This window comes from Rhamphochromis sp. 'chilingali' (assembly GCF_963969265.1).
Source record: "Rhamphochromis sp. 'chilingali' genome assembly, chromosome: 5".
NCBI lineage: Eukaryota > Metazoa > Chordata > Actinopteri > Cichliformes > Cichlidae > Rhamphochromis > Rhamphochromis sp. 'chilingali'.
The window spans coordinates 10,918,533-10,945,795 of NC_137932.1; the positions used below are offsets into that span (position 1 = coordinate 10,918,533).

Here is a 27,263-nt window from a genome sequence, read left to right on the forward strand (position 1 = left end):
GGCAATATAGTTTAGCAGTGGGTTTGAAGCCGCATGTGGTTACTGGCCTGCCTAGTGTTTATCGCTTCTCACTGCTGAGTTTACTTCACCTTGTTTGGTTGACGCAGGCAGCGACCTCCGGGTCTGATTCCATCTGAAGTTTTTATTGTCACCACGTACTTGCTCAAAGGGTAATTGCTGTTTTTTTCTTTATAATAATATTAAAGGATCTTGACGTTACATACATTCCCACCATAACTTATGGTGCTAGATAAATGAAATTATTGTGACTTAATGAACAGCAGCCATGCATCTGGCGACTTGGATGATGGCTACAACCAGCCCCAAACCCTTTATCTGCACCCCGTCTGCTTCGTGGTCACAATTAGATTTAAGTACAAGACAAAAAAGAGCAGAAATAGGAAAGTCTTTGTGGTTACAAGAAAGAAGCACAAATATTAACATCTATGCCCAACATGACACAAAGGGGAGGAAAGGTCATATAAAAATCTCACCAAAGATGAACACCGGCACTGATTCACCGAGCTGTGAGATGTGAGAATTCGCTGTTTGGAGTCTCTAATGTGACACATGTGGATCCTGGATATGTGGCAGAGATGAATATGATGAGTCACTGGTCACGACACATACGGAAGGCATCTCACATTGACGAATGTAAAGAATAAAATGATACTTTTTGAGGGGAAAGACAGATGCATTTTGGTCCACACCCACACCTCCACTCACCAAGCTCCAATCTACCCATCATTTTCTGCACCTGTCTTTCTCCTTTTTCTTTATCAGTTGGCTTTAAACTATTTATTTTTATCTTCACATTTTTGAAAAAATATTAGTAAGGACTGGGCGTTTTTTGGTTTGTGCTTTGGATAAATGCATCTTAACCTCCTAAGACCCGAACTCTTCCACGGCATGCATTTTTAATTTCTCTTTGATATTTGGGCTGATTGGGGCCCGATGAATGTAAAAACAAAGAATTGCCAGATTTTTTTTTTTACCTTATTTTTGTTTTTAAGAAAAATAAGAGCCACATATGAGAATATTTGTTTAAAATTTTGATAGAACAGCAGCAGTATAATGTCCTTGCAAGTGGATATCAGGCCCTTGTAGAGCAAAATTGAGTATTTTGGTCTAAATAACCCAAAATGTGATGTCCACATATGTGGACGCCAGGACCTAGGAGGTTAATGGTTCTTTAAAAATGTAGCGAGCGCTACACACTCCTCTCCTTGTACATAGAGATGTAAAATATTGTGTATGTCATTTTATTACATTGCAGCATAACTTGGAGCACTTACAATGACCTTATCAGAGCAAATACATTTATATTGAGTCATTTTTTTATTTGCGAGAGGGTTCAAAGCATTGAGGTTTCTTCTTGGCATATTCACGTGTGTCCAGGCTTAAAAAGTTCAAACATCAGTGATAATATTTTTCCCTCTACTTCTTCTTTGTAACATTATATAGTACTAAATTAAACTAAATGACGACCATGAGAGTTATGAATCTATTCTTAACATGTAAGCCTTAGGTCTTCTTCAAAGAAACAGTAGATAGATCAGTGGTTAAGTTCAGGATTTGAACCTAAAGCCATGTGGGGCCTTTTTATGTGTAGTTTGCATGTTTGCCCTGCGCCTGGATGGGTTCTCTGCAGGTAATCTGGCTTTATCCCATAGTCTAGATTTTCACTTGGATTTAGGAGATGTGTAATGTTCAGTCTCTATATGTTGAGAACCCAGGACTAACAATCCAAACAAAAAAACTCCAAAAAACAGATTTGTCACCAGTGTCCTGGTACTGAGACCCAGGAAATCTGATTATTGTAAATCCTTGTAGACATGATACTCACAGTGGAGAGGCTGACATGAAACATGGGAACACATCAGAATGTAAATTAACAACAATAAAATATCAGTTCAAGTTATGAGATTATGCAATTTTCTAATAAAAATGATTCTAGGAAAACGAGGAGTCACTTTATTCAGTTAGCACACGTACACGAACACCATGTTAGTGTCCTACGTGGCCACACAGAGCCAGTGAACCTTTCTACTGAGTAGTCTGCAGTGATATCTCCATCTATATGTTGCCCTGTTGTAAAGGGTTTAAATAACAAACAGTGATTGAATAACACTGCCAACCTACTGCCTGTCTCTACAATGACCTGCGAGTCACATGGTGTCTGGACTCATGCTGTCTTCTATCTACAGGTCAGGCTGCTGGTGATGGTGTAGCAGAGAGTTTTTTATGCTTCAGTTTTAAGGATTCTTTAAACATAGATGGACTAAAAACTAAGCTGTTGGATTTTCTTTCTCGCTGATGGGACTAACTACGCACGCACATTAGAAATGTGGCATCTCGCTCCAAGAGACAAAGTTCTATAATTCAGCACAATAATGGGCTATGATTCATGCATTTCAGATAGGAGCACCAAATTGGCATAAGTGACAATGGAGACACTGTCCCTAGAGTGAACACGTTGTCCAGACAGACGGATATGTGTGAGAATGGGCATTAACGAGCTTATTTCATTCAGCAGATCCTCCATCCGCAGCTCTATTTTTATGTATTCAGATATTATTTCCCTTCAGGACTGCAGGATTGAGTGTAAAGTTGACTCTCTCCAGTTTTCCTTTGATAAATACCAAACACTCTCAGATATTTGTGTCTGTTTATGGAGGGGCTGTTTGTGTGAATCCTCCCGTAGATTTATGACTTTAGAAACAAAACAGAAAACCGCCTGTTTGATGAACTAGGAGGCGGAAGACTTCAGTGTCTTTCTCTCTCGACTTGACATATAACATTTTAAATAATTCTTAAACGCTTCAGATCACGCATGACCCCAGCTGTCGAATTTAAAAAACAAACAAACCTGTGGTCTTTTGAATTTCAACATATCTTCCAGTTTGTCAACCCGTCACAATCACCTCAGTTTATTTTTCGGCCTGGCCTGAATTACTCCCCCCAAATGTTTTGTTGCGGTCAGTGTTTTGGCAATGAGTGGTTTGCGCTTAGAGTTCTGGGTCAGTCTGTGGGATCCAAATCCTTTTTCAAACAGACTATTGCAAGTCAAAAACAGGAATCTTTGGCTGATGCATTTATTGTACAACAGCAAAAGAAAAATGTTCATGCAAAAATTGTAATCAGAGCAGTTGTAGGGAAATAGAATACAGTCTTCTTATTTATACATTATATAACTTTTGCTTAATGTGGTTCTAACACCTTGTTACATAACCAAGAACACTGACTTGATAAGCCTTCTTGACAAATTTTTCTCACTGATGATACAGTATGGACAGCGGACACTTTATTAGGCAAACCTTGGTAGTATTGGGTTGGACCCCCTTTTATCTTCAGAATTGCCTCAGTTATTCATGGCACAGATTCAATAGGGTGCTGGAAACATTCCTGTCATGTCAATTTTCTTCCAAATTGACATGATAACATCACATGGTTGCAGATTTGTCAGTAGTGATCTGGTGACTGTAGGGAGCATCTGAATACAGTGAACTTAATGTTATGATCGGGAAACCAGTTTGAGATGATCTGAGCTTTCTTGAGGTGTTTTTACCTGCTGTAAGCAGCCATGAAGAGATGGACATGGTCAGCAAGAAGCTCTCAGGTAGGCAATGCTCAACTGGTACCAGTGTGCCAAGAGTGGAATCCAGTGTAGCCTTCTGCTGCTGTAGCCCATCTTCTTCAAGATTCGATGTGTTGGTTATTTGAGTTCCTTATACCTTCCTATCAGCTCAAAACAGTCTGGCCATTCACCTCTGAATCTGACATCAACAAGGCATTTGTGTCCACACAGCTGCTGTTCACTGGATCTTTTTTCTTTTTGGGAATGTGCTTTGTTAACTCTAGAGATGTTTGTCTGGAAAATCCCAGTAGATCAGCAGTTTGTCCATGTGGTACCAACACCCTTTCTTTCCCATTCTGATTTCAGCAGGTCACCTTGATCATGTGTACATGCCTAAATGGACATGCTGCCATGTGATTGATTAGATATGTGGATTAACAAGCAGTTAAACAGGTGTAACTAATGAAGTGGCCAGTGAGTGTACTTGTCTGAAACACTAATGCCAATAACTGGAGTTTGGCTTACTGCATGACGACATTGCTCCTTAGCATCTCAGTGTTTCTGTGTGTGTTTACCGTCTTAATGACCTAAGAGTTTTGACAAGAACCCCAATATCATCTGTGGCTTCCCACAATGCAATCGGATATCTGTAACCGAGAGGAGCCAGTTTCAGAGGTATGAAAAAATGCTAGGGGTATGAAAACTGTTCACCATGAATAACGCGAGGTGGGACCGTACGGAGAACGATGATGTCGGTAAAGATTTCACCTGAAACATAAATCCAACCATATGTGTTATGTGGATATTTCATCCAAGTGCATACATCTGTTTTGAGAAATATTTGCAGATCTCACCTTAAACATAAGTCAAACAGTATCTGGTGATCTGGATTTTGTTTCCAAGTGCTCACATCTGTTTTGAGAAACATTTGATTTATAAAGTGGCAGTGCAAGATTTCTTGAATTTTATTAAGTGATCTTGATATATTTTAAACTTTCTCACAAACACAGACTAGAACTTTTAGAAAGCTTCCTGCATTTGGCATGCTCATATGATTTATTTTTCCATATCTCTCTCAATGCAATATCAAACCAATGCAACAGTGTGTCTTTGTGCTTAACTGATTGTGGCTATTACTGTGTTTACAGTCCAGATGCTACCGATTTTATTGATTAGAGTATTTAAAAGTCACTCAGATCTGAGGGCTGTGAGGGTAAGACAATCAAAATGTACAATCTTTTCTGCTATGCAGATTACATTGCTAATCATGACTTTGTTTTTACTAGCTACGCTAAAATCAAACCATAATGAAAGAAGGTGATCATCCTCTATGCGGGCCATAAATTGCAGTAAGTGCAGGCGGTTTGATGACTCACTGAATCCAGAGAGTGAGTCACTAATTTCAAGCCCCTGGTGGCTTTTAGTATTAATCCTGGAGACAGGATTAATGTAATCGAAATGCTGTAAATGTCATATTGATTTTTAAATTCTGTCAAAATAAAAGTATGTCCTCCAGTAATAACTGGGTATTTTATTTAAATTTCTATTATAGAGTGGCAGGCTTTAGACATCACCCATACCTTGGAAAGGTTTAATAGAATATGTCTATATAATCATGTATATCACACTGAGATATTCATAAGAACACCCGGAGTGAGTCATCTATCACACTCTCTCCTCTCATTATTGCATTACAGAGCATGCCCAGTCACAGCGTGACTCAACCAGCAGAGATGTTGCTGTTACAGGACACCACCATCAGGTCAGAGTACGCTGCTCCCAGTACTCGTTGCTAAAGGCCCAAACCTAATTTTCAGTTTATAGTACTACTACTGAGATATGTGTTTAACATATTTCAACATAATAGTTCATTAATGTGTTTGTCAGCTTCTCCTTACATATAGGATCAATATAATGCTTAGTATGTCTGTTTATAAAATCACACGACCAAATCTGAACCACCTTATAAACAGTTATTGAGTTGTGTAAGAGGGGGTTCACCAGAGGTGGGACCAAGTCATTGTTTTGCAAGTCTCAAGTAAGTCTCAAGTCTTTATCCTCAAGTCTCAAGTCAAGTCTCAAGTAATGTCAGGCAAGTCAGAGTCGAGTCTCAAGTCACTGGTGTAAAAGTCCGAGTCAAGTCACAAGTCTGAAACTTTGAATTTCAAGTCCTTTCGAGTCTTTAAAAAAAAAAAAGAAAAAATAATGTTGCAGTTATGCTAAATGTAAATATTAGACCATGTAATTTTAAAATCTGTGTTTTTCTCAACACATGACAAAATAGTGAACTTAGAAAATATACACAAATTGTGAAATTGCACCTCTTTAAAATGCAGCTCAATTAAACCTAGCTCCAAGAATAATTTTCACCAACAGTTCTGAGATAAGCTGCATGTTATTCTTGGATGCGGTTGTAGGACCAGCTTTAAAATCGCATGACAAAAATATCATACACATTAAAAAAAACTGTATCACCAACGTAGCCTGGACAACATTTGCTAGTTAGATGAAGTCAACTATCTCATCGTAGCATATTTATATGCATATTTATAATCATACGGTTCTTGGAGTGAGTGCATACACTCATGAAGTTTAGTAACTTCAGGTCACTGCAACAAGCCCAGGTACAGTTTACCGACGGATGGGTACAGGGACCTTGAAATGCACCGTGTAGAACGAAAGACCATCGTACGTATCATAAGTTTACCAGTCTCACAAATTGTCGTCATAAATACACATTCCTTAACCGTTTATTAATAGGACCTTTGAGCTCAACGGTAATTAATTAGTAGTGGAAATAATTTCTGGTAGCATCACAGTCAGAAATGTAGCAGTGACAATAATACTGTATGCTGTAATCGTACTGGGCAATTAGTGATACAAAACAACTATTTTATCCTGTGAATAAAAGTATATGTTTTTGTCAATGTACCATAATAACAGAAGCGAAACGCAATATTGTGTCAGGACAATTCACTATTTATGCACAATAAATAAAGGAGCATAGCGCGACAATTTCTGTTCAGCGCCAGACTTGCTTGTAACCTATATCACCAATTATGTTATGAAAATGACGTATTAAGTACTAAAAGACACTGACCTTCGTGTAAATGCTTGGAGCAGACTAACCTGTGAGCTGGAGTGTTCTGGGACGTTATATTTGATCTTTGAATGGCTGCGATCCAGGCCATCCGTCGCGTCTTTGTTACTTCGGAAACATGGCTTGAACAATTTCTCTTCAACGACGTAATCCGATAACAACCGATCTCTTTACCCGTCGGCTTCCCGTGGCTGTCATGCGACCGGCTATTGCAGTTAATAATACAACAGCTTCTTGACATTTTTGTGTTTCTTTTTATCGCTGTATAACTGGTTTTAATTGAAAGCCTGCGTGCGCTAGTACCGCTTGCCACGAGTTCCCAGAATCCTTTGCGGTTCTACCCGTGAATGACGTCACATTTTCAATCTCTATATAATATGCATGTTAAATTTTATATTTGGGGTAAAATATCAAGTCTTTTCAAGTAAACCGGTTCAAGTCCAATTCAAGTCCCAAGTCATTGGTGTAAAAGTCCAAGTCAAGTCACAAGTCTTAGAACATTTTTTCAAGTCAAGTCTAAAGTCATAAAATTAATGACTCGAGTCTGACTCGAGTCCAAGTCATGTGACTCGAGTCCACACCTCTGGGGTTCACTGTATGTTACTGAACAGCTGCTATTCATTTTGCAATAATAACTGAATAACTCAAATGTTTAAAGATTAAATAGCTCATTTTAACAGGGTAAAAACAAACTGTGGCTCATTATGGTCACTTTACATAACACGTGTACACTGTTAACCATTCTGACTTTACTGTCTTGTGTGTCTTTAACCTTTACATACCTTTCATATTTCATGCCTTTACCATATGGTTTTGATCTGGGCTGAGAATCGGATCATAGAAAGTCTCTATCCACTTGTTAAGCAATGATGTATCAACCCTGTTTGCGGGACTTCTTTAAAGTCAGATTTCATAAACTCACGATGTAACTACATCCCATGGGCTCACAGTGTCCCAGACACCACATATATGACTATTTCAGAAAAGAGTGCCTCTTGGGCTGAGTCAAAATTCGGTGTGGACATTAAGTATTGGATCGGGACTTTTTCATAGTGAGTAATTCAAACCATGCAGCATCATACACTGCTCAAAAGAGATCTCACTCTCAAAAAAATAAAAAAATAAAATAAACATCATGTAAAATGACCCTGAAATGGATAAGCGGAAGATGAATGGATGGATGGATGAATCATGCAAAGTATCTATACTGTACTCAGGGTGAACCTGCCCTCATCTGTGTAAAGCGCAGGGTGCAACTAGTCATTCATAACCGGTAGACTGCTGGAGGTCAGGCAGTGGCAGTGCTCATCCCATTCCTCCTTGCACAAAGAAGCAGATACCTGCCCTGCCCAGCTCCCCTAGAGTAACTGCCTCTCCTGGAATTTCCTCCATGCTCTTGAGACTGTGCTGGGAGACACAGCTAACCTTCTGGCAATGGCAGATATTGATGTGGAGAACCTGGACTTTCTGTGGAACCTCTATAGGCTCCGAGTATAGTCTCATTAGTGGAAAAAACTGTCCGAAAAGATGAGAAGGGGAAAAAGTGCAGCAGCCAAAACAACAGGCATGCTGCACCTGAGAAACCTCTATACTGAATCTTGTCTAAATTATGAGCAGGTTCAGATCTCATATCAGCATCAAGGCACCTTCTTACCTCTGCTTGACCTCTGTTCCTTACTTACATGCACCATATATGACCAGTCCTGTGCTGTTTTACTATTTCATCATTACAAAATTCCCCTACAAACCTTCAAAGAACAGCAGGTTCTTGTCTCTGCAGGAACACGCAGACAGTTCTCATGGCAGTGGCAGTGAACTCTCTATCCACTCTCCCATCAATAGACACAGAATTGGAATTCATAGTTTTCCTGATCTAAAATCCACCTTGCCAAATTTGACCTGGAATAGCCTCAATCGACAAAATGTTGCAGCATCTGTCCAACTGTATAAAATCAATATTATGTATTTTGGATCATTTTAAGAGAATATATAAAGTTTTTCAGTTTTTACACGCTTACATACACACGCAGTTAATGTCCCTCCATTTACAAAGGCAGAGGCTTCACGGTGTGATTATTTTACGTGTAGTTGTTTTTTTCCTGTGTAATAATATTCAACATTGCTGTCAATACATTTTTCAAAAAAATACCTCTCTGTGCAAAATGGATTTAAACACATAAACAGCTGTGGGATACTGTTTGTCCGTGATTTGAACCGGGGAACAAATCGTGGCAGGATCAGCCTGATATTCGTATATCTCCAAAATGTCAGGAGTAGTTAGTCATTACAAGAAGTGTTTGTGAACTAAAAATCACGAATGTGGGATGCTGTTTGTCCGTGATTTAAACAGCCCAGCGCTGCTCCCGATGAAGGGAAAACCAATTCTGCAGGGGAGACCTACCTCGGCACTTGTGCAGGTGAAACCAAAGGGAAGATATGCTTCACCATATTTTCTAGTCTTTGGCTTAGAATGAAGTTGGTTTGGAAACATATTCAGCTATGCTTCATCTCCTGCTTTGCGTTTCTGTAGGCGCCCGTGCTAGCAGTGTCCAAGCGTTTTGTTTTTTCCCCCCCTTTTCATCCTGTGCCCCCCTGCCAAGGCTCTGCGCCCCCCTAGGGGGGGCACTTTGGGAAGGTCTGGTCTAGGGAGACATACCATTTGGTCATCAAAAACCTTCCCCTACACTCTGAAGACATTTATACAACCTACGTTTTCAGCAAAAAATAACTGTTACATCCCCCAGCCCCTGAGTATGTTCATGCAGTCTTTATTTATTAACTGTAAAGCCACATAGGATCAATAAAACACTGGTTCATATCTATTAAAGACATTTTGAATAACATATTGTATACATCATTTCATGATGTTATGAGCTATGACTAAACTGCTGGTTTATCGTCGAAACTGACATAAATCCTCTTGTGCAGAAACAAGTGTGTGCGCGTGTGTGTTTGTGTTGGGGCGGGGGGGTTGTACACTAAATTATTTGATGTCTCGCTTAATCTATATTTATGTTCAGCTGCAGTTGAGGAATGTACATTGATGAACTTGCAAGGTTTACGTAAAAGTGGTTGGAATGTCCCTAATGAGCAAAACACTGTAGTAACAACGTAGTAGGTGCCAAACATCTTACCCAGTCAACTGCAGATGTTGAGAAGTGCAGCTGGGGCCAACATAAACTGTATAGAAAGAACGAGAGAGAACACTGAAAGCTCTGGCATCATTTGAGATCATTTCCTTTCTGTTCTCCAGATATAAACTTTAAGCAACCATTTTGTGCTACAGAACATCTGTTTATTGCCATTTTTTATGAAATAATAAAAAAAGTCTCTCTGTGTCTGCTGCCAGCTGGCTCCGTAATCAAAAACATAAAATAAATGAAACCTACTGTAGGTCACGTCTTTGAGTCTGAAGTTTTCTTTACAGGTTTAAAATCAATCCTGACAGGGAAGCTTCACTCAGAGACTTCTCTTACAAATAGGTGGATCTTATCCGTGGTGTTGAAAGACTGAAATAACAATACAGGTCGGGGATTTGACTCCCTATCATGCCACGCATTTTACAAAAAACCCAAAGAGTGTTTACCAAGGAAAACTTTGCATACTGCAAAATATAAACAAAGAAATAAAAAGAAAAAAAGGAAAGAAAATGTATAATTGTGTATACTTAGTTTTAAAGGCATTCAACTCAGTATGATTTATGTACTGCTGTAGGAATAAAAAACAATCACACCACATACAGATAAGACACATGAATTCTTCACCTTTTAACATGAGAATGTGACACTGCTGAAAATTTAGCATCAAGAAAAAGAGTAAAAAAAAACCCAACCCACACAAAAACACATACATTCAAATTTTTTGACTAATCTGTCCAACACACCCTTGCAATCAAAGGAGCTTGCAAAGAAAAGCGTCTGGACTTCTTTCAGCTACTTGAAGACGTTTCACCTCTCATCCAAGAAGCTTCTTCAGTTCTAAGGTGAAATGGTGGAGAGTCCCAGATATAAACCTAGTGGGAGTATCCCCCCACAGAGGGACAAAAGGACCCCCTGATGATCCTCTAATCGCCTGAGCCAAGGTGTGAAACTGGGTGTGGGTCCCAATCAGCCAGAGTTTCGGGTGAGTTCATTGTGAAACCTGGTCCCACCTTATCATGCGAATTCCTGAGATCAGATGGCCCAGGATGTGAGTGGGCGTTAAGGCATCTGGGAAGGGATCTCAAAACTGGATTATAGATGGCAGACAGTTGGTGTCGTAAACCACCGCCTCTGTTCAAAGATGGTCGCTCACAGTGGACATAGATGGCTTCTTTCAATCCTCTTTCAAACCATCTGTCCTCTCTGTCCAAAATGTGAACATTGGCATCCTCGAAAGAGTGTCCTTTATCCTTAAGATGCAGATGGACTGCTGAGTCTGACTGGCTGATTGGGACCCACACCCAGTTTCACACCTTGGCTCAGGCGATTAGAGGATCATCAGGGGGTCCTTTTGTCCCCCTGTGGGGGGATACTCCCACTAGGCCCTATAGGGCTTTGGAGTTGACGTCATGCCGCAATGCATTATGGGAGCGCAGCGCCATTTTCGGGGTCTACGAATCAAACCAAACACACTGTGTTGGAACGACGACTACAAGAAAGATGCTTAAAAGCAGCTCAAAAGAGAGTGAACTGTATAGAGACCGATTTCATTCAGAGGCGAAGCAGCGGTACTTGCAGAAAATAGCGTGCATTGGAAATGTGGACCCGTATGAAATACGGCCGTGGAGTAGAAACCCTGAAGACCAACCGCTACTGACGTAGCCTGACATATTTTCGTACCTTATCTGTGGAATCAGCGCGTACAAGTCGTCATTCAAGCAAAGGTAAGTCAGCTCGAGTACTGCGAGTGAAATGCGTTTGATTTCCTTGCAAACATTCAGATTAGTGCAGCATAAATTCATTCATGAGGGGAAATTACAGTGAGAACATGTGGAGGCTGTTAGGTGGATAACATAGCGAGTTCAGTGCATTGATGTGACATTCTCCTGAAGGATTGTTATTCTTTATGGTTAAAGAAATTGCACTAATTTATTCATATTTATTATAAATAATCCTAATTAAACATCTTGCTTCCATGTTTGTATCTTGTGTCACTAAAAATACAATTTATTTTAATTTTATATATTGATCAATGACCTGCAGAATCTCCTTATCATATTAAGGGATTCATAATTGTCACTTTATGCTTTCTCCATCTCTAAAGTGATGACATCCTTGCATTACCGGTACATACTTTAGGTTCATTTTCTGCAGGCAGATTTACACTATAACATGCAGCGTTCTATAGATGGACACATAAAGAAATGAAAAATTACATGTATGTGCTAACTTTCTAAACACTTTGTTACATTTATGATAAAGTAGACACATTTCACCAAGCATTTCACTACATATCGTACTGTGTATGACTGTGTACGTGACAAATAAAATTTGAATTTGAACATTTACGTCGGCCTTGGCTCATAGTTCTTGTCTTTAAATGAACTTTGTCTGTGTGTGTTTCAGGTCCTGCACTCTCAAAGACTGAATGAACCAGCATTGCAGCCATGGGTCACTGTGAGCATCACAGGGAAGGTTGAAGCCGCCCACTGCACCTGTATGGCCGGAGTCGCAGAGACCTGCAGCCATGTCGCTGCTCTTCTGTTTAATGTAGAAGCAACAGTGTTGATCCGTGGCACAAGGACTGTTACAGATGAACCTGCATACTGGGTTTTGCTGGGTAATATGACCAAGATACAGCCAGAGGTTGGCCATAAGATAGACTTCTCCTCTTCAGCTGCCCAAAAAAAGGCTCTTGATCAAAACCTAAACAGACCATCTGTAGTGACAGGTAAAAGGAGCTGTCCTCAAAACAGAAAAATCCCACCTGCTACTTTGGAAGAGTTGTCACTGCTATTGGATACTTTGCTGGAACACAGTAAAGCTGTGGGTTGTGGGAATGACCCATAATGTTTTATCTAGGGGTCTAGATTTATGCCTGTAGTGCACTGCCGTGTAAATAATTTGCATTTACTGAATATATACTGACTGAGTACCACTGTTCAAAAGTTGAATAAAGAAACAAACTAATTTTTGCCTCTTTTTTTTTTTTTATTGAAACCACCTTATAGAACATCACATCAGTTACAATGTAGAATCCATGTCATTTATAGTTTACAAATGACAAAATGTTTACACAAAATCATGAGTGTTTACATGACATCACCCACTACTAACATTATTTACTGTATCTTTTGAAAAAATACAGCAATTTTAACAGCACAAGACTTAAGAATATTTAACAGGAGCAGGTTTCATTCTTCCCTGGTTTTATTATCACACTGTTCACCAAAACGCAGCAAACCTTCACCATCTTATCCAGAAGGGTCCCCTCTTCACCCTCACATGGAAGAAGTAATCTGATTGGCATGGTGGTATGTTTGCAGCAGGTCCCTTGTGTAGCGCTGGAACCCAGTCACGATGTTTCATCCATTTCATAGGCTGGTTTGCTGCAATAATGCCAAATAATTAGCATCTCTATAGATAGAAGGTAGTTCTGCAAAATCACTCAGTAGGATGTTTGTTCTAATTTGCTATGACCTCAGAGCGCATAGAAAATAAAACTAATAGGCTATAAAGAGTGATATGAACATATTTAGAACTTACCGGAATGAAAATGTCTGGAGCACCAACAGATATTTGGAGATGGAAGAGAACTGCACGTCAGCTCGTCTCACAGCTGCTATCCAGGCTAGACGCCTTCGTTTGGTAACATCAATACACGAGCTGCTGAATGAAAAGATAAACCATTTTCAACCTTATTCTCTTGCCGGTCGTGTGATCGAACATTGCAGCCGACCACACAGCAAATACGAACCATGGCTGGTGTGTGTGACTTCGCTCCCTTTTCACTTGCGCTAGACCCCCAAAATGGCAGATCGGGCCAAAATCCTTTCCACGCCCACCCCCCGTGACATCACGCTCCAAAGCCCTATATCTGGGACTCTCCACTATTTGACCTTAGAACTGAAGAAGCTTCTCGGATGAGAGGTGAAACGTCTTCAAGTAACTTAAAGAAGTCCAGACGCTTTTCTTTGCAAGCTCCTTTGACTACGATGACCTGGATGACTGAGAACCTTCACAGACACCCTTGCAATGTAACCTCATTCTGTAGACGTAAGAATGATGGTGACAGTAAAGCCGATCATTTCCACACTTGTATTCATTCTCGATGTGCCAAGCTGTGCAGTGTATTCTCTTTGCTTTTAGAGGGACTTTAAAATTTAGTTCAGAGGCATCGATTGCAACTTTCTGCCTCGGGAACCTCTCCCCAAAAATGTAAACTAACCCTTGACTCTCACATGTCTCGAGCACATATTGTTGAGTTATTTTTGAAGCAGTATTCAGTCTCTCAAAACATGCCGTCATGTTATCCATGACAAAAGAAGCTGCTGAGAAGTGCCAGGACCGCCCATTCATTTATTTTGAATAGGAGGTTATGGAGGCATTGTTGCACTGAATTGTTCTGTCAACAGTGCGACGCTGAGACAATGGCTTCTGTGCAGTGGATTGGGATCTGGAAAACTTGTAGTAGGGTTGAACACTTTTCACTGATCATTATGTTTGAAGAGTTGCTGCAATGTAGAAGGCCCAAGTTCCTGCCGGGTAAGTCCACTGCCATCAGGGAATGCTGTTTCTATGTGTGACAAGCTTCTTCTGCAACATTGTTTAGTTGGATAGTAAACAACAGAGTACATTATTGTGGAAAAGGTCTTGCGTCACCCCTCAGTTCATTATATTTTGCCTCTGAGGAGCCAGAATTTGTTGTAACTTTTCCATTGGTCCTGAGCAATAGTTCTCCAGGTGTTCTGAAGGTCTTTCAAAGGTTTGCTTTGGACATTGGCTGGTTTTTCACTCATTTTCAGTCCATTGTTGTACTTGACCATTTTCAGATGAATGTTTTATTTGTTAATTCATTTAACAGTGACATATCAATCACTTGAGCATCAACTCAAGGGACACCAGTGTTGTGTCCAGAAGACAAATTAGCAAAGAACCAACTTTAAATCTTTATACCTGTATACTCCAGATACTTGCAGCCTGTCATAAAAACACATAATTTGTTCCCATTTCTTTAGTTAAATCTACAAAAAATGATGTTAAAGATAATGATGCCAGGAAAAAATAGTATATGTGTACAAACAAGGTGAATCCCAAAGAGCTATTAGCGGGATAATTGGCATATTTCACCACAATGTGCACTGTGTCCTTCAGATTTGAGGTACCTGGACAAGCAGAAGACAAAGAAAGTATGACTACTGAGAAAACCCCAAAACAAAATACAAAACAATCTAAATCTAAAAGATACATCCTTAAGAAACAGGAAGGAATTCGGCAAAACTCAAAATGCATCTGGCCCTTCAGTTGATCATCTACTGTTTACTGAAGCCTCATCATAAAGGGTCTTGGTGGAACGGTGGCTGTCAAGAAACCAAACTTAAGGAAGTAAAAGAATGAAAAGTTACACAAGAAATGTACTGAACAGATAAATCCAAATTTTTTTTTAATTCAAATCATCATTCAATGTATGGAGAATGTCAGAAGAGAGGTACAAAAGTAAGAGCCATCAGCCATCTGTAAAACACAGCACAGACTCTGTTATTGTTTGTGGCTGCACTTCAGGCAGTTGTGTTAGAGATCTTGTCAAAATGGATGGAATTATAAATTCAGAAAGGTACCATCAGAGTTTGATCCCACATAAAGCATCATATGAAAGATGTCTGACTGGCAACCTGACTGATCATCTTGACTGAGAACAACATATAAGGTGGCAAACATCCAAAGAAGACCTTAGAAAGTCCTTCAAATAGCCTGGAGAACCATTTCTGAAGACTAAGAACATTTCAAAATAAAGGTGGTCAATAAATTGCAACCTCATTAGTATCTTCAGGCTTTATTTTCGCCATATATGCTGTTTATTCACTTATAAGTTATTCACTTATAAGTTGCAACAATAAGTTGTTGCATTTATTTGCCATTTTCCAGGCAAAAATAATGAAAAGAGGGATTGCTTAAGATTTTTGCACAGCACAGTACATTCACATAAATGCAGGACTCAAGTTTTCCTAGCAGAACTTTGCATAGTAACAAGGGGATCAGTGACATTCACGTCACCTGTCAGCAGTTTTACTGTTGTGGCTGATCAGTCTATTTAGAATAACTCATGTTTCAACGCTCTCGCCATAAAGTTTTGATTCCTCAAGTCCTGCGCGAGCTTCAGCATCAGCCCTAATGCCATAATCCATATACATGATTCATCTTTGATATGTCATTTTCCCGGCAGTAATCCCAAACTGTTTATTAAAGTGTCTATACTGTTTTTAACTCACTATATTCAACATTTTCCTTATAAACGGCTCATTACATTTGGTAGACATTGTACCAGTTGTTTGTCTTAATTTACATCCATCAGTGTACAATGTACAGAACATTCTACAATATTCAATAAAAAGGTTATCAAGGGTCAATGTGTCTTTGGCTAGCGGGCACCTTTGACAAAGGCACGATGTTCATCTGCAATAGAAATCAGGGATTTTTGTGTGTATTCCCTGTCTTTAATCATAGATTTTCATGATTAATTACCCGCGGAGAATACAAGTCATTCATCAAAACTGATATTAACCATGCAGTTCATCAGCATCGATGTCCAATAACTTGCATGACCTACAGTGCACTGCACAATCTCCTCAGATCTCCTTCTAACGCATGTTTCTTCTTTTATCCAAAGTGTTTTTACTCGCAGGACTGCAGCTGACTGGATGTTGTGCAATATACGGTTCTACATGACAAAAAGAAAGCAGCCATATGTGAGATTCATTAACTGGTGAATTTGGCATCAAAATTCGCACCAACTGAAGCCAGATTTAAACAAGGGAAAGCATTCACTCTAGCCTTCTGCTGCAGAAGAAAAAGGCCTTCTGAAACTAGGGAGGGTACTTAATCATTAATCAGTTGTATGTGACTCATGTGTCTGGATAAGATGAGATGGTTGCATCAGTTGTGGTGTACCTCAAAATGTAGTAACACAGTCTTGTGATAAGCAGTCTCAAGGCGATACATACGTGAGTTTAACACCTGCTTTCACAGAGAAACTCGTAATGTTTCACCAGCTGTTCTGGAGGAGCCTTCAGCACAAGGGACGGAGTCTTGATCAATCTCGATTCACGTGTGCACACCCACACACTCACAACACCACCTTTTATCAGTGCAACACCACCGTTCCTCTTCCTTCCCATCTTTTTAGATAACTTCCATGGATCCAACTGCTCACTGCCAAAACTTAATAGATGCTGACAGATGAATGTAGGCAAAGCACGCCAATATATATATTAAGATTCATCCGCCCGGAAAAACAAATGAGTGATATAAATAAAATTTAAAACAACATTGTAGCCAGGATAAACACCCTGTCAAATCTTTGCAGAGATAAAAAAAAAAAAAAGAATAAAAATGTAGTGTGGACAGAGGAATGATTCTCTCGAGTATGGACAGCTGCACATCTCATGTCATTTTAGCTAATACTGCCTTCTAGTGGTGCACCATCGTTCCCAGAGACTTACTGAAACCACCAACCTGCACATAAACTTTTTAGTTGTTTCTGCCTTTTTTACAATTTTGTATTTTTCATGCTACAAAACAGCAAACATGTTAAATCTATTTGACCTTTATCCATCAATACAGGCACATCGAATGCTGAGGATTCAACCTGAGCTTCCTTCGTGGCAATGGGGGCTACATTTGCTCCTAGGTGGGAATAATAAACAATAAAACTTTGTACAGTTACTTTGTTTGCAAAGAGAGGAAACTACAATGTGAATATTATTCACATCTATTTATGCCTTTCCCATCCCTTGAGGAAAAAGAGCCAGTGCTCAGAGCTTTTTGAAGTCCTGCAGAGTCCTGGCACGATCGAGAGGTGTGGGGAGTTGAAGCTTGCAAGAAACCTGTTGTGCACTGGGGGACTGGCACATCTGATTACACAGTGTGTCCTGCACAGTTTCCACCCTCTGAGGCCCTACTGACAATTCATAGAACTTCAGAGACCCTCCAACCTCCCACAGCTACTGACATGTCAGATAAGTTTAACCAATCTGGGGATACAAAGCTGCAAGAACACGGAATTTATTAAGACTTAAATTTAACCCTTGTAGTACCTTTAAAATTTTAAAAGACAGTTTAACCTCGGGACCCCGAAAGGTCCCAAGGCAACAGGTGATATAGCAATATCATAAATGAATTAATTTTTTCACATCAAATCTTTTCAACAACTTCAGACCTAACCATAGGTATACAGTTTTTCATTAGTTTTTTTTTAAATTAATATTTGTATATTTCTATGCCCTTATTGTCATAAAGACCCCTGTTTTTTAACTGGAAAAACCTATAATCTGCAATATTTTTCAAAAAATTAGTTGCAAAATAGAATATTTGGCATGAGGTAATTGCAGTCTTGAATAGGTCAATAATTGACAACATTGATTTGGATGCATTATTATTTTTGGAGCAATGAGAGTTTAAAAAAAAAAAAGATAACTTTTGCCCTCAGGACCCCACATGATCCCGTTCACAAATGTGTTATAACAATGTCATATATAAATTTCCCCCCCACTTTATTAACATCAAATCTTTTCAGCAACCTTAGACCTAACCATAGGTATAATGTTTTTTATTCTTTTTTATTAATATTTGTATATTTCTATACCATTATTGTCATATAGGCCCCTGTTTTTTTATTGGAAAAAAACATAATCTGCAATATTTTCCAAAAATTGGTTGCAAAACAAAATATTTGGGATGAGGTTATTACAGTAATAGGTCAGTAATTGATAACAACATTGATTTAGATGCATTATTATTTTTGGATCAATGACACTTTTTTGCAAAAACAAACTGAACTGAGCTGAACAAACTCAACAACAAACTGAACAAAGATGTAATTTACTTTTTATAACATAAAGCACAAAGTGTTTTCAAATGGATTTTGCAGACAGGGGCACCACATCTGCTGCAGTTGTTTATGATCCTTTTGCGCTGTTTGCACGATGCGCACTGCATCCGCTTTTTGGAAGGCGACTCCCACTCCTCCTCCTGCTGCTCTTCCTCCTCTTCCTGCTGCTCTTCCTCTTTCACCTGCTTCTGCTGCTCTTTGCCTTGGGCTTGTAAGACCAGGCTGAGTGCGAACGGTGTTCTAGGCAGGTAGTTTCTCTTCATCATGGTCGGGGTGATAAGGGCTCTGCCAACCTGGTCTATGTACAGACGCCGGATATGTCCCTTTCCTCTGTTCCACTCTGTGTCCACAGCAGTGAAGAGGACAAAAGCGTTGTAGCAGCTTACATCAAGCATGTGATACAGCAGACACATGGGCCACCTACGTGTCCTCCGACGGCAGGAGTAGTTGCCACAAACCTGCAAAATAAAGAGAAATGATCAGATGACATGAATAGATTTATACAACCTCCACTGTAACTATCCAAACTATCATCATCACATTTATGTTATCAGATAACTGATGGGACTCTCAGAGTTATAACAACGAGTAACAGTAAATAATTTGGCAAATAATTGATGTATAATTGTGCTTACCTGATCTAGATGATCCACAGCCCCTTTGCACTTGTTATAGTCCAGGATGATCTGGGGCTTTTTCTTGCCAGAGCTTTCGACTTGTGGCTCACGGTGCTTTGTGCTCAACAGGAGAACATTTCTTGATTTCTTTGGCACGTAGGATACCAAAGCAGCGTTGTGACTAAAAGCAAAGACAGAGGACATTAACTCTCTGTGTTGAATGTTCAGCAGCTGTGGGGGCAGCTCAGGTTTGTTAATCCTCAGAGTGCCCACCAGGGCCATCTTCCTTTTCCTCAATTCCTCTGCAAGAGGAAATGATGTAAAAAAATTGTCCATTGTTACTGTGTGGCCCTTCAGTCCGTCTGTCAAATCAAGCACCACCTGCATTCCTTGACTAACCTGCCTCTTTGCTGATTCAGACCTCCCAGTGTACAACTGCAGCCTCCAGGCATAGGCGGTCTTCACATCGCATAGGGCCCAGATCTTTAGCCCATATTTTGCAGGTTTGAGGCGCATATATTGTTTGAATGAACAGCGGCCCCTAAAAGGGACCAGCTGCTCATCCACACATATGTCCCTCCCTGGATTAAAAAATTTGGGCAGGCGGCTACTCCACTTGCTCCATAAATCCTTTATAGGACCCAATTTATTCTCCCTGCCACCTGAACGGGAAAGACGATCGTCAAATCTTAGGGCCTGATTAATTTGCTGGAATCTTTTTTGTGCCATTGTAGCAGAAAAAAAAACACGTCCTGTCACCCCATCCCACAGGCTTATTGTAGATTCATGTTGAGACCTGTACAGACCAGCCAGGATCAGCAGGCCCATGTAAGCCCGCAGCTCCTCCTCTTCTACGTCCTTCCAATCTTTTATCGACCTCTTCCCCTGCAGGTTGGTAAAATGCTGGATTAGCTGCATAAGGTCCTCCGCAAATAAAAGATCAAAAGCACTCACGGGGCTGCTGATCCTAGCAATTGCGTAATGGGTTGGTCCTGGGGTTAAAATGGAAGAAGGAAAATATGGCAGGGTCTCCTCGTGTGTGGGACACCACAGGATTTCCCCATTTTTCGATCTCCACTGACTTTTTCGATCTTCCTTCTCCTCCTCAGACGAGCTGCAAGGCTCCTCATTACCTGGCAGAAATTCCTCCCCTTCTTCATTGCTAGTGCTATCTTTTTCGCTTTCGGAAGACTGCAAGACTGCAGCAACATCCTCGTCTGAATTCGATGTGGGCTTCATCGTGCAGAAATGACCAGTGTTGCAAAATCCTCAGTAAGGAAAATCGCTATCGGTGTCCTTTTTTCTCTCTCCAACTGCATTTACAAGAACAATGGAGATCGACAGACCACGTGACTTTCGCGCATTGCATTGTGGGTACGAGTAGCAACAAAAGTTGAAGTTTTAATCCCTACTTGCATTTTATTTGCCCCCAAAACAGTTATGTACAAAACGAAGGAGAACACGGCAAAGACAAAGACAGACTTGACAAAAAGGCAAAAAAAAAAAGTATGAGGAAAAAAATCAAAGGAGTGAAAGGGTTAGACCTGTGGACTGCCATAATGAATTAATTAAATACACCATTAAATAATTAATTAAATGTGGCAATAATTAATTAAAATCGGAAATAATCAATTACATAAATATTTACGACACATGTAATTAATTAATCATTGACATATTTAATTAATTATTGACACATTATTTATTTATTTATTCCACATTTTAATTAATTATTGCCACATTTAAATAATTATATAATTAATTCATTTTGGCACAGTTGACTCCTATGAAACGCCAGGACTGCCATAATGAATTAATTAAATACATCATTAAATAATTAATTAAATGTGGCAATGATTAGTTAAAATCGGAAATAATTAATTACATAAATATTTACGACACATGTAATTAATTAATTAATTATTGCACATTGGAGTTTTGCCTACATCCGGTGATGAGAGTGCTCATTTCATCCTAAACCTATTTTTCATGCCATTAGGTATTCAAGGGAAAAGCATTATAACATGTCAGGATCACAGTATATTTGAAATATATGATTATAATAGAACTCAATGGGCACAAAAAAGGTACGAGAGCAAACAGTGTTGGCATATATGCCAATATCCTTTTCTATACACCAGTCTTTCTCAAACTGTGGTACACGTACCACTTGTGGTGCTTGGGCTCTTCTGGTGGGAAAGGCATTAATACTCCAATTTCTTTCTTAAGATTAAATGATATACCATTGTGGAGGTATGCAAAGGCGACACGAGTCACACTGATGATAAAAACACAGCCCTTTTCCACGGTGCCCTGATCCTAGCCTCCATCGATGAGGCCCCTGGGAGAATCAGTGGGGGCGTGGGAGATGCTGCTGGTGAGTCGGGAACTATTGTCTGAATGCTGAAGCTCCTGGTAGTCAGGAGAATTCAATCTGCTTTTTCTGCGGGTGAGTGGTAACCCTTTGCGGCCAGCAGCAGGGAGTTGGTGAGACCAGCTCCCTGCTGCTGTCGGAGAAAGACGTGAGAAATCCGCTCTCATCTGTTCCTAACAAGGAGTGTGCTCTCCATGAGCTCGAGAGCGGTACCATCACCCAGGCCGTAAAGGGAGTAGCACCGCAGCAGCAGCGCCTTGAGAGCGGTGTATTTTCCATGTAATCGCATGCTAAACAGACAGAACTTCAGTCAGGAGAAGAACTGCAATATAAGGTTAGTCATTAATATACTGCTGCATGGGCTGGGTTGTAAGGTTTTAAAAACTGAGCTTTAAAATGAATAGTGATGATAAAAACCATGAGAGGCCGACAATGATCATTGAATTATTTAGGGGCTTGTTCAGATTAAATAGAACAAGATACAAAGTGTTACAACATGTTAAAAACACAACAGCTTTAATAAATGCAGAGTAGTTTGGACCCGGAAGCAGGTTTCAATCAGGTCATTAGTTAAAGATTTGATATCCCACCTGCTGTGAATGTTTTAATGTAGTACAGTTGTTATTATTATTATCACTTGTCACATCCTGTTTATGACAGTTAAAATAAATAGCATTTATATAAGAAATAAAATTGTCTGTGTAAACTGTATGTGGCCTATACTACTGTACTTTAATGTTGGTCATAAGGGTGGTACTTCAAGAGCCATTTATTTTATGAGGTGGTACTCATTGTGAAAAGTTTGAGAACCACTGCTACACACCACACTATAGAGGGGATCATTAAATTTTAAAAATAATCCTAAAAAACACACCCTGGCCAAGTTTCATGCAACTAGTGATGCAAATGACTGATATATTGATAATCAAAAAATGAGCAAAATGAACATTTAGGGTAACAGACACCTGGACAATTAAAACGATAGTCTTTTTGAGGGGAGGGGGTGCATTTTAACATGCTTTCACACGTTAAATACAAAACACTAAGTGTCCTTGGTCTTCAGAAATGTCATAGTGTACACAGGTTTTTAACAGTCACAGCCAAAAAACAAAAAAGACACCCATTCCTCAAATTAACCGACATCAATGAAAAAATCCTTTTTAAGTCATACGATGGAACTGACTTTCCATTTCCAAAATTCGGGATTAGCAAATCCGAGTGTCCAAATTCCTCCAAATGAAGCCCATTTATGGACATGCAGAGACGGATCAGTCATTCTTCTCTCTCTTCTCTCTGCGGGCCTTTCTCTTCAGCTGAAGGGTCTTCAGCTCAGTCATAGTGGAAAAGGTCCTGTACACCCACACCATCTGTCAAAGTATATTGTAGAGGGAGAGTTTGATTATTATTTTTTTCTTTAAAAAAAAAAAATCATATATGCCGAGAACAAGTGCCAAACTTACCACGATGATGACAGCATTAAGAAGAAGAGGAATCGAGAAAACCAAAGATATGAACATGCCCTTGGAATCAAAGTACTGGAAGTTTGAAAAGGACCTGCAAGAAACAGTGAAGCTTAAGAACATTTTCTTGGCTTTGACATATCGCCTGTAATATTTAGCGCAACAGTAGTAAAAGAAAATATGGGTGATCAATGGTGTTACCTCCAGTTTCTGGCAGCCAGCTCATTTAGATATTCAGCACTATAAACCAGGCCAACTGTAAAGAGAGGGGATATCAGTCACAGGTTACACATGTAAATGGTAAATAAATGGTAAATGGCCTGTATTTATATAGCACTTTTACTAGTCCCTAAGGACCCCAAAGCGCTTTACATATCCAGTCATCCACCCATTCACACACACATTCACACACTGGTGATGGCAAGCTACATAGTAGCCACAGCCACCCTGGGGAGCACTGACAGAGGCGAGGCTGCCGGACACTGGCGCCACCGGGCCCTCTGACCACCACCAGTAGGCAACGGGTGAAGTGTCTTGCCCAAGGACACAACGACCGAGACTGTCCAAGCCGGGTACTACATGTACTACATGTAAACATCAAGTCATTTACATTTAAAAACAGCTGAAAAAAACGTGTAAAAGGTATAGCAGATTTACTAATAATGATGAAGTTAACTGGTAGCTTTGAGATTTATCAGTATTAATTAGGCTTAAAGTTAAGAAGCATTACGCTTTTTAACTGTAACTATTTTACATCATCACTATGAGCCAGTAAATATGTTTTCTGAGATTTCAAGGTCAAAAATGAGGGGTTGGGGTTTGTTTCTGCAGTTTATCCATGAGAAAGTGTTCAAAAAATGTCATTTTTCAGACATAGTTTTGAGAGGCATTTGTAGACGGTGATAGTTAAGATAACAAACACTGGAAATGTTGGAAAGTCTGGTTCCTGATTGCATCATTGCTTGGCTGGTTTTGTGCGCAGCAGGGATTCTTACTCTGCATCAAATGGTCCCATTTTCCCTACTGTGAGGTCTTCTTCTGACTTTGGTGCTTTCACGTGTTTTAGGTTGACATGGAAAAAAATTACGCTTCTCAGAGTGTTTCAGCAACACACTGGTAGGTTTTCTGTGTGCTTAAAGCTTTACTTAACATGTTAGCACTACTGCTAATGAGTGCATTTTGTAATGAATCCAGGTCAGTCTATATAAAGAGCAGTTAACAGTTTCTAATACTATCATCATCATCATGCCACATACATCAGGGATGTCAAATTCATTTCGAATTGTGGGCCAAATACACCCCATTTTGGTTGTAAGTGGGGCAGACCAGTGAAACTCCTCTTTCTGTCAGTGTAAAGACATTTGGAGATAATTTAATATAAAAGAGAAGTGCAATTTTAGTAAGGCATTTCACTTTTTCTACTTGAGAAAGAAATGCTGTTTTGGGCTTAAACTGTAATAAATAAATGTGTAAAATAACAGAAAGAGTTCTGTTAGCTCATTGTGCTGACTGTGATGTGATTATAAAGCAGATCAGCAGATTTGTACGGAGTCCCTCTGATGACATGGTGCAAAAAATAAATAAATTGTGACCACAAAATACTGTTTCGAGGGCATGAAATAGGTATAACGTGCGCACGAAATGCTAATTTGTGGGCACGAAACACTTGACCGATAACCGTGATCCTTCCCAGGCCCTTGCAGTTGGTTGACAATAAAATCTATCCCGGCGTCCAGGTCGTACTTACGTCCGTAAATCAACTGGGCTCTCAATATCCTGTTTAAATGTCTCTCCGTAATAATGGTTCGTTGCATTGCCAGGCTTTGCATTTGTAGCTCATTCGCAGCCTAAAATAAAACTCAATCATACTGTCTCTGTCCATGGTGTATAGGTTTAGCCTACTCCTATGCTTATGTCTCTACGCAGCTGTCCAGGAATTGTATCAATATGATGTGCACATGTTATCTATTTTGTTGCCACAAATGCGTAATTCGTTGCCACGTTATACCCAATTCGTGCCCACAAATTAGCATTTCGTGCGCACGTTATACCTATTTCGTGCCCTTGAAATAGTATTTCGTGGCCACAAATAAGTATTTCGAGGGCACGAAGTAGTATTTTGTGGCCACAATTTTTTTTTTTTTTTGGGCCATGTCATCAGAGGGGCTCCGTAGATTTGAATTGAATTGAGATAGTTTAAAAAAACAGGAACTTATTGTAATTTCACTGTTTATCTGTTACTTTCATCCTACTTTATTCTATTTTATCCACACATTTGTATGGTAGATACAAAGAACCAGGCCTTTTAAGTCATTTACATCTTATTTTCAATGCTTAGAATTAAAAGCTCCCATTATTGATAATAATGTGCGGGTTAAAGTGTCTGACCTGTAGCAAAATGTTGAAAGTCATACCCTTCCCTCTTTTAGCGACCGTGTAAATGTGTGGTTTTAAATCGTGCTTGATGACATCAATAATTGAGCAGTAATTCAGGTAGTTAGGTTTATGAGTTAATGGCAGGTCAATAGTAACAATTAACAGAAAACACATGTATAAAAATCAATGTAAATATCAGCCGATGATATGAGCCGTACCACATATAGGATGGGGTCATTGCTGTCCTGTTTGACGATGCCTTTCAATGGCCTTCATGTTTCCCAGACAATACAACTGAGAACCTCTGGATGTTACAAATTGTTGTATTTACTGTAAGATAATGCTACAGATTGTCCAGGAGCCAAAGGCACAGTCCCCAATCTCATCAGGAGCATGCCCAGGCATGGTCAGGGATGCACAGAAGCACCACTCAGGCACATTATGAAGGAAGTTGCATCAACCTTTGATTTCAATTTTTAACTTTCATATTTGGTGTGATTTAGAATTCCGCTCTCAAATAGTGGATTGTTTTAGTTCCCACTTACTAGGAATAAAAATTGAGAAACGGAGAACTTGAGAGCTGGTTCCAATTTTTCCAATTCATCAGAATCATACAACACTGAGTTTATCAACTCCTTTATCATTGCTTGCAGGTGCTGGAAATGCAAACTGACTGCAAATCAGTAACATCATACAAGCACATTTGGTGTTGCCATAAAAAGGGAGCCATGGGAGAGATTTGGGAGGTGAGAAGCGGTCCAAAGACTTGCTTAATTTGACAGTAACAGCTAGCTTTAATGTCTGCATCGATTATTGCATGATTAACATGATTATTTCAAGTAGGGAGTGGAAACACCAGCAACATTCTGAGACATCTTTCTACACAACATGAGATCCACTTATCTGATCTTACGCCATACATTTCTCGGCCAAGCAGCTCATATGTTACTGACGCCAAATTATAATAAAATCAAAGGCACATTTTACTTGCCTAAGAAAGCCTAAACGGGAATGAATGTCATACAAATATTCTCTATTTTCCCATTGTTAATGTTAATTGAGACACTGATGCTACAGCTAACAATAGGCAGTAAGCTTGTTTGGGATTTAAGATAATAAGACAGCTGGGTACATGTAGATCTGGGTAAAAAAAACCCGATAAAGATGGATCAATAATGGCATAATGGACGCTTGTCTAAAGTTGTTTTTAATAAATTACAGAGCGTATATCAGTATAGACTTTTAACGTGATTATCAAGTTTCCTTCTTCTTTTTGAACAGTGTAGTTTGTTTTGTGACACGTACCTACGAGCAGGAAGTGGCAGATCTGAGCTCTGTAATACTTGCAGGTGAGCAAAGTCAGGAACAAGCACACAGCATGAAACACCAGCAGACCGATAAGCCAGGGCTCGGACCACTGCACCTGCATACCAAGACAGAGACACACATACACAACCGTTAATGGAGCTGCCAAACTTGAATTAAACTGAAAGAGACTCCTGTTAGCTGTAATAGCTGAAGCGTAGTTTGCTAGTCTCCGCTGGAATCGGGGAAACAAAATTGAGCTTACCGACATGAAGAAAGTCCATAACGACGTTATTCTTAAATTGCTGAATCCGTCGATGGGGATACTGCTAATATTGTCTGCTTTATTGACCGTCATCTTCTAAAAATATTAATTCTCCTGTGTGTAAACACCAGCACACTGCGGAAGTGACACGTTAAGTCGCAG

At 39.6% G+C, this 27,263-nt stretch overlaps 2 protein-coding genes across 2 annotated transcripts; both read right to left on the reverse strand.

The window, feature by feature from the left end:
* Positions 1–17,353: 17,353 nt before the first annotated feature.
* LOC308397108 (piggyBac transposable element-derived protein 4-like) lies at positions 17,354–20,688 on the reverse strand. Its single transcript, XM_080882834.1, has 2 exons — positions 19,340–20,688; positions 17,354–19,162 (listed from the first exon to the last, which is right to left on the reverse strand). Exons 1-2 carry the CDS (start codon positions 20,558–20,560, stop codon positions 18,695–18,697), a joined length of 1,689 nt encoding a protein of 562 aa, XP_080738960.1. The 5' UTR covers positions 20,561–20,688; the 3' UTR covers positions 17,354–18,694.
* A 1,382-nt stretch (positions 20,689–22,070) lies between these two features.
* On the reverse strand, positions 22,071–27,263 carry tmem18 (transmembrane protein 18). Its single transcript, XM_080882838.1, has 5 exons — positions 27,102–27,263; positions 26,837–26,954; positions 23,357–23,411; positions 23,156–23,249; positions 22,071–23,062 (listed from the first exon to the last, which is right to left on the reverse strand). Exons 1-5 carry the CDS (start codon positions 27,192–27,194, stop codon positions 22,964–22,966), a joined length of 459 nt encoding a protein of 152 aa, XP_080738964.1. The 5' UTR covers positions 27,195–27,263; the 3' UTR covers positions 22,071–22,963.